The sequence below is a fragment of the Podarcis pityusensis genome, assembly GCF_964106645.2.
Source record: "Podarcis pityusensis genome assembly, chromosome: 7".
Classification (NCBI taxonomy): Eukaryota; Metazoa; Chordata; class Lepidosauria; order Squamata; family Lacertidae; genus Podarcis; species Podarcis pityusensis.
Genome location: NC_138031.1, coordinates 89,243,432 through 89,256,780, shown reverse-complemented (window position 1 = coordinate 89,256,780; position 13,349 = coordinate 89,243,432). Strand labels below are relative to the sequence as shown.

The window sequence follows — 13,349 nt, the reverse complement described above, 5'->3', positions numbered from 1 at the left end:
ATGGACGTGCCAATCACCATTGACTCCGGAAGCAATGCGGACTTTATAGGGCAGGACTTTGTCGACCGGCACGCTATACAGTTGCTGCCTGCCACGCTGCCCCTGCAGGTTGTCACGGTGGATGGCAGGGAGCTGCTAGGGGGGCAAGTGGTGAAGCAGACGCCACCAATGGTGATGCGACTTGGGAATCACAGGGAAATCATCAGCTTCAATGTCACTCAACTATCGGACACGCCCATTGTATTGGGCATGAGTTGGCTGGACAAGCACAGCCCGACGCTGGCTTGGTACCAGAGGCAGCTGACCTTCGGCTCTTCCTTTTGCGCTGAACACTGCATCGTGCCCAGGCAGGAAGGAGGGGAAGAGGAGTCACAGCTGCAGCTAGGCACGCTGCAAGCGGTTCCCCACAAGTACGCAGAATTTTTGGAGGTTTTCTGCGAGAAAGAGGCAGACAGGCTACCCCCCCACAGACCATATGACTGCAAAATTGACCTGCTGCCGGGGGCGGCGCTGCCCAAAGGGAAGCTGTATTCCATGTCTGAGGACGAACTGCAGGAACTCAAAGAGTTCATAGATCATAATTTGGAGCGCGGTTTCATCCGAGAGTCCAAGGCAGCGGGGGGCAGTCCGGTATTCTTTGTTAAGAAGCGGGACACGCCCCAAAAAAGACTTGTAGTGGACTTTCGCATCTTGAACAGTGTGACCAAGCCATCGGACTTCCCCATGCCCCGAATCGACGACCTCCTCGCAAAGGTACGGAAGGGCAGAGTGTTCACCAAGTTGGACCTGCGAGGGGCATACAACCTCATTCGCATGCGGGAGGGAGATGAGTGGAAGACAGCCATGTTCACGCCCCTGGGCACCTACGAATATAGAGTTATGCCTTTTGGATTGCAAAATGGCTCCCACGTTTTTCAAGCTTTCATGCATCACGTGTTGGCGGGGCTCCTCTACAAGACGTGCGTCTGTTTCTTGGATGACATCCTGATCTTTTCGGAATCGCAGCAGGAGCATGACAGACACGTCAAGGAAGTGCTGAGCAGGCTACAGCAACATAGGCTTTACGCCAAGCTGGAGAAGTGCCAATTCGACGTGACCGAGGTGGATTTCCTGGGCTACAAGTTGTCTGATAAAGGGCTCGCCATGGACAGCGCCAAGGTCCGAGCAGTGTTGGATTGGAAAAGCCCACGCAACCGGAAGGAGGTCCAACGGTTTGTCGGCTTCGCGAACTTCTATCGCAAGTTTATCAAAGGCTTTGCGATGCAGACAGCGGCCATCACGGACACGCTCAGCTCCAAGAAAAAGAAGTTCATCTGGACAGAGCAGGCGGAGCAGTCCTTTCAGGCACTCAAGCGTCTCTTCGCGTCGGAAGAGCAGCTGCTTCATGTCAACCCCAGCAGGCCGATGAGGGTGGAGACAGACGCTTCGGACAGAGCCGTGGGAGCAGTCCTGCTGCAGAAAGACCCGCAGGGGGTTTGGAGGCCGGGAGCGTTTTACTCAAGGAAGCTCAGCAAGTCCGAACAGAACTACACCATCTGGGACAGGGAGTTGCTGGCCATTCATGCAGCGTTCAAAGCGTGGAGGCACTTCCTGATCGGCGCCAAGCACACGGTGCAGGTCTGCACGGACCACAAGAATCTAGAGCACTGGCGCACGGCACAGTTCCTGAACCAGAGGCAGATACGTTGGGCTGAGTTCTTTGCGAATTTCGACTTCCGAATAGAGTATGTCCCGGGGGACACCAACATCATGGCGGATGCTCTCTCCCGTAAGCCACAGTATCTGGAGGAGGCAACGCCAGCGGCCGCCATGCACATCTTCGCACCGACAGTGTGGGCGTGCGCGGCGGCAACAGTTGACCTGGATGCGGTGCGACGAGCGTTGCAGGATGACTCCTTCGCGCAAGCAAAGATGGCAGAGGTGCACAGGGGCACGGCAGCGACCGACGAGTTCCAGCTGCGAGATGGTTTGCTCATCCGTAAAGGGGCCATCTACGTGCCGGGAGACGAACTTCGCGCCAAGGTACTGCAGCAGCTGCACGACGCGCCCACTGCCGGGCACTTTGGCAAGGAGAAGACGGTGGAATTAGTAGCCAGAGACTTCTGGTGGCCCGGAATGAGAGGGGAAGTCGCGGACTACGTGGCGAGGTGTGACACCTGCCAGAGGGCCAAACCAGTGCACAGACCGCCGGCCGGACTGCTGGAACCGCTGCAAACTCCGTTCGAGCCATGGGAGAGAGTGGCCCTGGACTTTGTCACGGATCTGCCCAGCTCGAGGGGCAAGACGGCTGTGCTGGTGGTGGTGGATTTGTTCTCCAAGATGGCACATTTCATTCCGTGTGCGAAGGTGGCCACGGCGGAACAAACCGCCAAACTGTTCATAGACCACGTGTTCAAGGTTCACGGTCTGCCGCGGTCTATTCTGTCCGACCGAGGGCGACAGTTCATCTCAAACTTCTGGCAGAGGCTGATGGGCTTCCTGAACGTCAAGATCAACCTGGCGTCGGCTAGACACCCGCAGACCAACGGGCAAGCGGAGCGGGTCAATGCCATCATGCAGCAGTACCTGAGATGTTATGCGAATCAACAGCCTGCGACGTGGGTGGATTACCTGCCTCTCGCCGAGTTCGCCTACAACAACACGAAGCACGTGTCCACGGGGGTCACGCCGTTCTTCGCCAACAACGGGAGGCACCCTAGAACCTTCCCGGGACTGGAAAGAATGGGGGAGGGGGAGCCGCAGACAGCAGATGCGTTCGCGTCGGAGTTGCAGGAGGTCCACGATCAGCTGCGGCGGCACCTGGAGCTGGCTAAACACGCATACAAGGTACAAGCGGACAAACACAGAAGGGTTGGCGAAGAGATCCATGTGGGAGACTGGGTCTGGTTAGCAGCCCACGCAGTGCCGGCCAGGTCGTTGGCGAAGAAGAAACTAGGGCATAAACAACTGGGGCCCTACCAAGTCGACGAACAGGTCAACCCGGTGGCTTTCAGGCTGGCTCTTCCGGAGGGTTCCAGAATGCATCCGGTGTTCCACAGATCGGTGCTCACTCCCTACAAGGCACCTCACAGGTTTCAGGAACCAGGAACGGCACCGGGTCCGCTCCGAGAGAGAACCGGGCAAGGGGGAGTGGCACAGGAGGAGCGCATCAACGAAGTCACGGAGATTTTGGACTCCAGATGGGGGGAAGAGGGGGTAGAATACCTTCTCGCCAAGGAGGGCACCCCGGCCAGTGCCAACAGCTGGGTGCCGGGCTACGCTTTAGACGAACCTCTGCTCAAAGAAGAGTTTCATGCCCTCTTCCCACATAGGCCAATGCCAGCAGACTTTTTCGACGACTGGCTTTTCACGCCCACGCTTTCAGCCAGCACGTTCCGGGGGTTCGACTCGGACGAGGAACCGACACGAGACGCCCGTTCCCCAGAGGGGTCACCCTCGGGATCTGCTTCAGAACCCTCGTATTGGTGGGATGATCGACCAGAGGAGCAGTTCCGCAGAAGGTGGCTGGAGGGTCCAGGACGAGCAACGTCTCCAGAAGGCAACGAGGGAGAGACGGACATGGACGTTTTCGGGGACGACCCGGGTTTCGAGCACGGCGGCACAGAGATGGAAGCGGAGGTGACCGTCGTCAACGAGAGCAGGGAGGAAGAACCGGAAGACTTCGGATGGCGGCCCGCCACGGGAAGCGAACTGTATCCGACATTCGTCCCCCTGACACGGCAGCACCCAGATCCCGCACCGGAAGGAGGGGAGGGGGGAAGAGGGGGCTTCGAGGGGGGGATGGATGTCAGGGGTTCAGGAGCAGAGGCAAGGGCAAGGGAGGAAACAGAGAGCGAGGGAGAGGAGGCAGAAGAAAAGATGAGTGATGACGACGACCCGAGATCTCCGAGTCTTTCCAGTGAATCAGAAGATTCACAGAAAGGAGCACCAGTGGCCAGGGCAAGGGGGGAGCCTAGGGGGACACCCCAGGAAGATAGAGCCAGAGGGGACTCAGAGGGGAGCAGTTGGAAATCAGGACCAGCGTCACCGCCAGAGAGCAGGGAAGAGGAAGGGCGCCAGGGATCAAGCGCTGGCAGCTCACAACAGGGGGGAGGGCACGAGTCAGGAGTGGCCACACCTCCATCGGGGAGCGAAGAAACGGTCAGACGGAAGGTGGAAGGTTGGGCGCGCGTGCCAAGTTCAAATGCACAGGAAGGTGGCGCAGTAGGCAGCCCGGAAAGGGAGCCAGGTCCTAAAGCCCGCCGAAAGGAGGGAGAAGAGTCAGGGGGGTCAGCGTCAGCGTCAGAGGAATCCCGGAAGGAAGAGACCCCGGGGGGCAGAGGGACCCAGAGAAGAACAGTCAGGCGGAAAAGGTGGAGCAAGGCTAGGATATTAAGTTGGTGTACAAGGGGCGGAGACTCAGATGGAGCTTCGCCGATCTAACCATGAGACGTAGAGTTGCACGCAGCAGCTTGAGAATGGAAACTGTAACTCAATAAAGACTTTTATTTAATGATCGCTGGCTAGCGTGATCCTCTGTGAGCTAGGATCTGGAAGCAGCTCTGACAGTAAGCTCCATCCCTAGATTGTGGGCATCTACGTCCTCGCGGAGAGGAGAGAAAGCGGGTGCCTACTAGCGAGCTCACGAACGGCAGACAACATGACGGCCGAACAGCAGATAGTGGAACTCAGAGAAGCAGTGACACGACTGAATGCCGAGGCTCTTGCATCCAGGAAGAGAGAGGAGGACGCAGCTGCCGCCTACAGGGATCTCCAGGTCAGGTTGGAAGTGCTTACGAAGCAAGGGCAACTGACACCCAAACCGGAGGGGATTGGGTTGGGGAGACGAACAGGCGGTCTGGTCTCTCACTTCGATGGGAATTTGCAACAGTACCCCAACTTTAGAGCAGATGTAATGTGTGCACTGCAACTGCTGAACAAAGACTTTAGAGATGAGCAAGAGAAGGTGGGATTCATCATGTCCCATTTGCATGGAGATGCTAAAGCATGGCTGCGCAATTTGTGGAGAGATAAGGATCCGGCGCTCCAAAATGCGGATGCCTTTATTAAAGCGATGGATGGGTGCTTTTTATCAAGCATTGACGTGGATCTTGCTCGGCAGGAGATACATGGACTGAAGCAAGGGAGGGCCAGCGTAAGGCAGTACCATGCCCGCTTTTTCGCTTTGGTCAGTGCCCTGGAATGGGACAGAGATTCGGCTCCTGTAAGAGACCTGTTTTGGGAGGGATTGCACGGCTCGGTTAAAGATGAAATTGCAAGGGGGGAGAGACCCCGGACCACGCAGGAGATCGTTCAGAGGGCGCTGGCGGTGGGGGTGCGGCTGGAAGGACGTCCGTGGAGCAGGGACGAAGGGCGTGGAGGGCGCGAACCAGCCAGGGGCTCCTCCTTCCTTCCCAGAGAAGCAGCGCGTGTGCAATCCACGCCTCCGCCAGGAGGAGGAGCGGAACCTATGGAGGTTGGAGGTGCAAGGGCTCAGTCAGCAGCCAGAGCCCTAGCACCGGCAGCAGTGAAAGCGAAGCCTCCTAGAGGGAACAGGAAGTGTTACATCTGCGATGATCCACAGCATATGGCGAAAGAGTGTCCCCAGAGGCTCCACAAGCACACTGCAGCCTCAGCAATGGTAACTGCAGCAACGCAGCAAGGACAACCACAGCAGGGAAACGAAGGAGTCTGGTTGGAGGAAGAGGCACTGGGGCCCAGCCAGACGTGTCAGTGAAGCAGTCCCCAGAGATTTTACAGCCCATGGACCCCCTCCCGCCCAAACCGGTAGTGAAGCTCACCGCGTCGCTCCAGCTGCCCAATGGAATCACCATGGACGTGCCAATCACCATTGACTCCGGAAGCAATGCGGACTTTATAGGGCAGGACTTTGTCGACCGGCACGCTATACAGTTGCTGCCTGCCACGCTGCCCCTGCAGGTTGTCACGGTGGATGGCAGGGAGCTGCTAGGGGGGCAAGTGGTGAAGCAGACGCCACCAATGGTGATGCGACTTGGGAATCACAGGGAAATCATCAGCTTCAATGTCACTCAACTATCGGACACGCCCATTGTATTGGGCATGAGTTGGCTGGACAAGCACAGCCCGACGCTGGCTTGGTACCAGAGGCAGCTGACCTTCGGCTCTTCCTTTTGCGCTGAACACTGCATCGTGCCCAGGCAGGAAGGAGGGGAAGAGGAGTCACAGCTGCAGCTAGGCACGCTGCAAGCGGTTCCCCACAAGTACGCAGAATTTTTGGAGGTTTTCTGCGAGAAAGAGGCAGACAGGCTACCCCCCCACAGACCATATGACTGCAAAATTGACCTGCTGCCGGGGGCGGCGCTGCCCAAAGGGAAGCTGTATTCCATGTCTGAGGACGAACTGCAGGAACTCAAAGAGTTCATAGATCATAATTTGGAGCGCGGTTTCATCCGAGAGTCCAAGGCAGCGGGGGGCAGTCCGGTATTCTTTGTTAAGAAGCGGGACACGCCCCAAAAAAGACTTGTAGTGGACTTTCGCATCTTGAACAGTGTGACCAAGCCATCGGACTTCCCCATGCCCCGAATCGACGACCTCCTCGCAAAGGTACGGAAGGGCAGAGTGTTCACCAAGTTGGACCTGCGAGGGGCATACAACCTCATTCGCATGCGGGAGGGAGATGAGTGGAAGACAGCCATGTTCACGCCCCTGGGCACCTACGAATATAGAGTTATGCCTTTTGGATTGCAAAATGGCTCCCACGTTTTTCAAGCTTTCATGCATCACGTGTTGGCGGGGCTCCTCTACAAGACGTGCGTCTGTTTCTTGGATGACATCCTGATCTTTTCGGAATCGCAGCAGGAGCATGACAGACACGTCAAGGAAGTGCTGAGCAGGCTACAGCAACATAGGCTTTACGCCAAGCTGGAGAAGTGCCAATTCGACGTGACCGAGGTGGATTTCCTGGGCTACAAGTTGTCTGATAAAGGGCTCGCCATGGACAGCGCCAAGGTCCGAGCAGTGTTGGATTGGAAAAGCCCACGCAACCGGAAGGAGGTCCAACGGTTTGTCGGCTTCGCGAACTTCTATCGCAAGTTTATCAAAGGCTTTGCGATGCAGACAGCGGCCATCACGGACACGCTCAGCTCCAAGAAAAAGAAGTTCATCTGGACAGAGCAGGCGGAGCAGTCCTTTCAGGCACTCAAGCGTCTCTTCGCGTCGGAAGAGCAGCTGCTTCATGTCAACCCCAGCAGGCCGATGAGGGTGGAGACAGACGCTTCGGACAGAGCCGTGGGAGCAGTCCTGCTGCAGAAAGACCCGCAGGGGGTTTGGAGGCCGGGAGCGTTTTACTCAAGGAAGCTCAGCAAGTCCGAACAGAACTACACCATCTGGGACAGGGAGTTGCTGGCCATTCATGCAGCGTTCAAAGCGTGGAGGCACTTCCTGATCGGCGCCAAGCACACGGTGCAGGTCTGCACGGACCACAAGAATCTAGAGCACTGGCGCACGGCACAGTTCCTGAACCAGAGGCAGATACGTTGGGCTGAGTTCTTTGCGAATTTCGACTTCCGAATAGAGTATGTCCCGGGGGACACCAACATCATGGCGGATGCTCTCTCCCGTAAGCCACAGTATCTGGAGGAGGCAACGCCAGCGGCCGCCATGCACATCTTCGCACCGACAGTGTGGGCGTGCGCGGCGGCAACAGTTGACCTGGATGCGGTGCGACGAGCGTTGCAGGATGACTCCTTCGCGCAAGCAAAGATGGCAGAGGTGCACAGGGGCACGGCAGCGACCGACGAGTTCCAGCTGCGAGATGGTTTGCTCATCCGTAAAGGGGCCATCTACGTGCCGGGAGACGAACTTCGCGCCAAGGTACTGCAGCAGCTGCACGACGCGCCCACTGCCGGGCACTTTGGCAAGGAGAAGACGGTGGAATTAGTAGCCAGAGACTTCTGGTGGCCCGGAATGAGAGGGGAAGTCGCGGACTACGTGGCGAGGTGTGACACCTGCCAGAGGGCCAAACCAGTGCACAGACCGCCGGCCGGACTGCTGGAACCGCTGCAAACTCCGTTCGAGCCATGGGAGAGAGTGGCCCTGGACTTTGTCACGGATCTGCCCAGCTCGAGGGGCAAGACGGCTGTGCTGGTGGTGGTGGATTTGTTCTCCAAGATGGCACATTTCATTCCGTGTGCGAAGGTGGCCACGGCGGAACAAACCGCCAAACTGTTCATAGACCACGTGTTCAAGGTTCACGGTCTGCCGCGGTCTATTCTGTCCGACCGAGGGCGACAGTTCATCTCAAACTTCTGGCAGAGGCTGATGGGCTTCCTGAACGTCAAGATCAACCTGGCGTCGGCTAGACACCCGCAGACCAACGGGCAAGCGGAGCGGGTCAATGCCATCATGCAGCAGTACCTGAGATGTTATGCGAATCAACAGCCTGCGACGTGGGTGGATTACCTGCCTCTCGCCGAGTTCGCCTACAACAACACGAAGCACGTGTCCACGGGGGTCACGCCGTTCTTCGCCAACAACGGGAGGCACCCTAGAACCTTCCCGGGACTGGAAAGAATGGGGGAGGGGGAGCCGCAGACAGCAGATGCGTTCGCGTCGGAGTTGCAGGAGGTCCACGATCAGCTGCGGCGGCACCTGGAGCTGGCTAAACACGCATACAAGGTACAAGCGGACAAACACAGAAGGGTTGGCGAAGAGATCCATGTGGGAGACTGGGTCTGGTTAGCAGCCCACGCAGTGCCGGCCAGGTCGTTGGCGAAGAAGAAACTAGGGCATAAACAACTGGGGCCCTACCAAGTCGACGAACAGGTCAACCCGGTGGCTTTCAGGCTGGCTCTTCCGGAGGGTTCCAGAATGCATCCGGTGTTCCACAGATCGGTGCTCACTCCCTACAAGGCACCTCACAGGTTTCAGGAACCAGGAACGGCACCGGGTCCGCTCCGAGAGAGAACCGGGCAAGGGGGAGTGGCACAGGAGGAGCGCATCAACGAAGTCACGGAGATTTTGGACTCCAGATGGGGGGAAGAGGGGGTAGAATACCTTCTCGCCAAGGAGGGCACCCCGGCCAGTGCCAACAGCTGGGTGCCGGGCTACGCTTTAGACGAACCTCTGCTCAAAGAAGAGTTTCATGCCCTCTTCCCACATAGGCCAATGCCAGCAGACTTTTTCGACGACTGGCTTTTCACGCCCACGCTTTCAGCCAGCACGTTCCGGGGGTTCGACTCGGACGAGGAACCGACACGAGACGCCCGTTCCCCAGAGGGGTCACCCTCGGGATCTGCTTCAGAACCCTCGTATTGGTGGGATGATCGACCAGAGGAGCAGTTCCGCAGAAGGTGGCTGGAGGGTCCAGGACGAGCAACGTCTCCAGAAGGCAACGAGGGAGAGACGGACATGGACGTTTTCGGGGACGACCCGGGTTTCGAGCACGGCGGCACAGAGATGGAAGCGGAGGTGACCGTCGTCAACGAGAGCAGGGAGGAAGAACCGGAAGACTTCGGATGGCGGCCCGCCACGGGAAGCGAACTGTATCCGACATTCGTCCCCCTGACACGGCAGCACCCAGATCCCGCACCGGAAGGAGGGGAGGGGGGAAGAGGGGGCTTCGAGGGGGGGATGGATGTCAGGGGTTCAGGAGCAGAGGCAAGGGCAAGGGAGGAAACAGAGAGCGAGGGAGAGGAGGCAGAAGAAAAGATGAGTGATGACGACGACCCGAGATCTCCGAGTCTTTCCAGTGAATCAGAAGATTCACAGAAAGGAGCACCAGTGGCCAGGGCAAGGGGGGAGCCTAGGGGGACACCCCAGGAAGATAGAGCCAGAGGGGACTCAGAGGGGAGCAGTTGGAAATCAGGACCAGCGTCACCGCCAGAGAGCAGGGAAGAGGAAGGGCGCCAGGGATCAAGCGCTGGCAGCTCACAACAGGGGGGAGGGCACGAGTCAGGAGTGGCCACACCTCCATCGGGGAGCGAAGAAACGGTCAGACGGAAGGTGGAAGGTTGGGCGCGCGTGCCAAGTTCAAATGCACAGGAAGGTGGCGCAGTAGGCAGCCCGGAAAGGGAGCCAGGTCCTAAAGCCCGCCGAAAGGAGGGAGAAGAGTCAGGGGGGTCAGCGTCAGCGTCAGAGGAATCCCGGAAGGAAGAGACCCCGGGGGGCAGAGGGACCCAGAGAAGAACAGTCAGGCGGAAAAGGTGGAGCAAGGCTAGGATATTAAGTTGGTGTACAAGGGGCGGAGACTCAGATGGAGCTTCGCCGATCTAACCATGAGACGTAGAGTTGCACGCAGCAGCTTGAGAATGGAAACTGTAACTCAATAAAGACTTTTATTTAATGATCGCTGGCTAGCGTGATCCTCTGTGAGCTAGGATCTGGAAGCAGCTCTGACATACATGAATAATGAATTGTATTTTGGTTAATTTCAAGCCAAAATAATGTTATCTGATAACAGACACATAAATCATTTTGGCAAGTGGTTGCAAACATGACTTACAGAATAAATTCTTTCTTGTTTTGTTCAAATGACTCCAAAGACATATTGATGAACAAGTATTAATTTTGTGATCTTAAGTATTACCTTGCCAAGCATATTTCTTTCCATTCAAATCAATAGCAAAGTCTTCGGGGTAAAAATCAATTATACTTGATTCCTGTTTTTTAAAAAACAAAATCATCACAGCGATTCAGAGATTTGTACAGTAACAGATGAGGAATTAGATTAATCTTGCACAAGCTCAGAGACCCTATTTAGTTATTATTGCATTTACATCCCCCCTTTTCTCCAAGGAGTGCAAGGTGGTCCACACAGTCCTTCCTCCTTTAATCCCAACAACCCCGTGAGGTAAATTAGTGTGAGAGGCAGTGACGGATCCAAAGTCACCCAGTGAGCTTCATGGCCGAATGGGGGATTTGAACCCTGATCTCCCAGGTCCCAGTCTGACACTCTAACCACTACACCACACTGACTCATCATCTTTTTTGATGAAGTGGTCTATAAAGTTTTCTGAATTAAAAATAATAATACATATAAGCTATTTCTTTTCTTCTTTTCAAACTCAGTACAGTGGTACCCTGGTTTATGAACTTAATCCATTCTGGAAGTCCGTTCTTAAACCAAAGCGTTCTTAAACCAAGCCGTGCTTTCCCATAGAAAGTAATTCAAAGCGGATTAATCCGTTCCAGACGATGAAAAGCAACCCCTGAAACAGCAATTTCACATGAATTTTACTATCTAACAAGGCCATTGATCCATAAAATGAAAACAATAATCAATGTACTATACCATACTATAAAATAAATAAAACAGTATTGTAGGTGATAAAAATGAAAATTAAATTTTTTTCTTACCTGTACTAATGATAGTCATTGTTTGCTTTTATCCATTTCCACAGTCACACAATCAATCACTCAGCAGTTGAACTGGGATCCACACAGATCCCCCCCCCCCATGCTGCTGCGGGAAATGCTCCCGCAGCGGCATGGGGTGGGGGGAGTTGCGCACCTGCCAGCCAGCTGGCTCTTGTCTTGGGAAACCTTTCCATGCACCTCCATCTCCCAAGCAGCTTGGCAGCAAATAAAATTTCCCCTGCCCGGCTGGGCTGTGAGAGGAAGGCGCTCTGCTCATGCAATGGCGGTGGCTGTTCCCTGGGAACTATGTGGAGGTGTGCTCGCAGCTGCCTTGGCCGACTGCCCCGGTAAGTCGGAGGGGGAGGAGGGAGCAAGTCCAGATGGCCACCATTCTGTGCACCTGGGAGTAAGCGCTGTGCAACTTCCCTCCGCCCGGCCAGCTGGACTCGCCTCCTCCTTGCCCTCCGACTACCGGGGCGGACGGCTAAGGCAGCTGCAAGCACGCCTCTGCATGGTTCCCGGGGAGCAGCCATCGCTGTTGTGCAAGCAGAGCGCCTTCCTCCCACAGCCCGGCCAGGCGGAGGGAGACGGAGGTGCATGGAAAGGCCGCACGGTTTCCCAAGACAAGAGCCAGCTGGCTGGCGGGCGCGCAGCTTCGCTCCCTTGCTGCTACGGGAAACGTCGTGATGACCCTCTTCTCCGCTGCCGCTGCACTCAAAACGGAAGTGTACCTCTGCAGTATGTTCATATATCCCCCCCCCCAAACAACCACACAACCCGGAACACTCATTTCCGGGTCTGAAGTGGTTGCAACCCAAAAAGTTCATTGGCTAGGCTGTTCATAACCTGAGGTACCACTGTATGAAGAACAGGTCAAAATGAACAGTACTTTGTTGACAATTTTCAAGCTCTGGTGCAATAACCACTTCTAAAGTTTGAAATTTCAAACTGCAAGTTCTGGACATTTTCTAAATGTTAACACTTCAGACAGTAGCCTTAATCTCTCTTGCCAGTTGTAGTTCTCATTGCTTATCTTGGGTACATGCTCCACAATGTGGCTTGACCAGAATTGGGACAGCTGGAGGGGCCATTTGAGGTCATCCTATCTCAGTGTTTCTCAAACTTAGGTCTCCCAGCGGTTGTTGGACTACAACTCCCATCATCCCTAGCTGGCAGGACCAGTGGTTAGGGATGATGGGAGTTGCAGTACAACAGCTGGAGGCCCCAGTTTGAGAAACACTGTCCTAGCTCTAACTGTTCCTCAGTTCACTACAGCTAGCAAAGAACAAATTGGGCTCCAACTGGAAGAGGTGTACCCTGACCTCAAGTCAGTATGGTTTTCCAAGTTTCTGTCTCCAGTAAACAGAGTAAAACAGGCACATTATTCAGACAGATACTGAAGCTATTAATAGAATATCCAAACAAACATTTCAATTTTGAATAGATGAAAAGGTGAATAAACAAAAGCAAAATTCTTACCAGATCAGTCATAAGATTCCGCCAAGTTGGTGGGAGAAAGTTACCACTAGCTGCAGGAAAGACTCCCATAAGTTGTTCAAGAGGTCTGAACTGCCAAAAACAAAAGTCAACAGCAATAACTACTTTGATCACCCCCATAACAATATTAGTGACTTCCAAATAATTATAAAGATGAACAGTAATCTTACCGGTTTGGTTCCTTTTTCAAAGTCTGAGGGCATGTCTGCAATTCCTTCAAAATCTGAAGCAAATGGTGCATAATGGAATGGATAATACCATTTCCAGGAGGCACACCCCTAGTTTGCAAAATGTAAGAAGAAACCAAGTCACAGCTAGAAGACCCAGTAACTCTTCTGTAGGGAGACAGGCAAGACTGAAAGCCATCTGGTGACTAATTCACATCAATTTCTAAAGCAACATACGTATTTGCCAAAATATATTTTTTTTGGTAAACCAACTTAAGATATGGGACCAATATACCAATTCAACAAATGAAACAGTGACCACAAATCTCTTTTCCAGTGGCAATGTCATTTTACATTACTACTAACTCA

General features: G+C 54.8%; 2 protein-coding genes and 1 long non-coding RNA gene across 3 annotated transcripts in view; 1 reads left to right on the top strand and 2 right to left on the bottom strand.

Moving 5' to 3' along the window:
- Nucleotides 1-13,349, top strand: part of LOC308481022 — a 208,195-nt gene that overhangs the window by 57,792 nt on the left and 137,054 nt on the right. The window lies entirely within an intron of this gene.
- KIZ (kizuna centrosomal protein) overlaps nucleotides 1-13,349 on the bottom strand; it is a 185,090-nt gene that overhangs the window by 54,308 nt on the left and 117,433 nt on the right. The window lies entirely within an intron of this gene.
- XRN2 (5'-3' exoribonuclease 2) overlaps nucleotides 1-13,349 on the bottom strand; it is a 72,018-nt gene that overhangs the window by 24,280 nt on the left and 34,389 nt on the right. The window contains exons 18-20 of the mRNA XM_081012946.1: nucleotides 12,984-13,091; nucleotides 12,796-12,885; nucleotides 10,547-10,619 (exon numbers count right to left, since the gene is read on the bottom strand). Of these exons, the coding sequence (XP_080869072.1) occupies nucleotides 10,547-10,619; nucleotides 12,796-12,885; nucleotides 12,984-13,091 (271 nt within the window). The remainder of the gene's footprint in view (nucleotides 1-10,546; nucleotides 10,620-12,795; nucleotides 12,886-12,983; nucleotides 13,092-13,349) is intronic.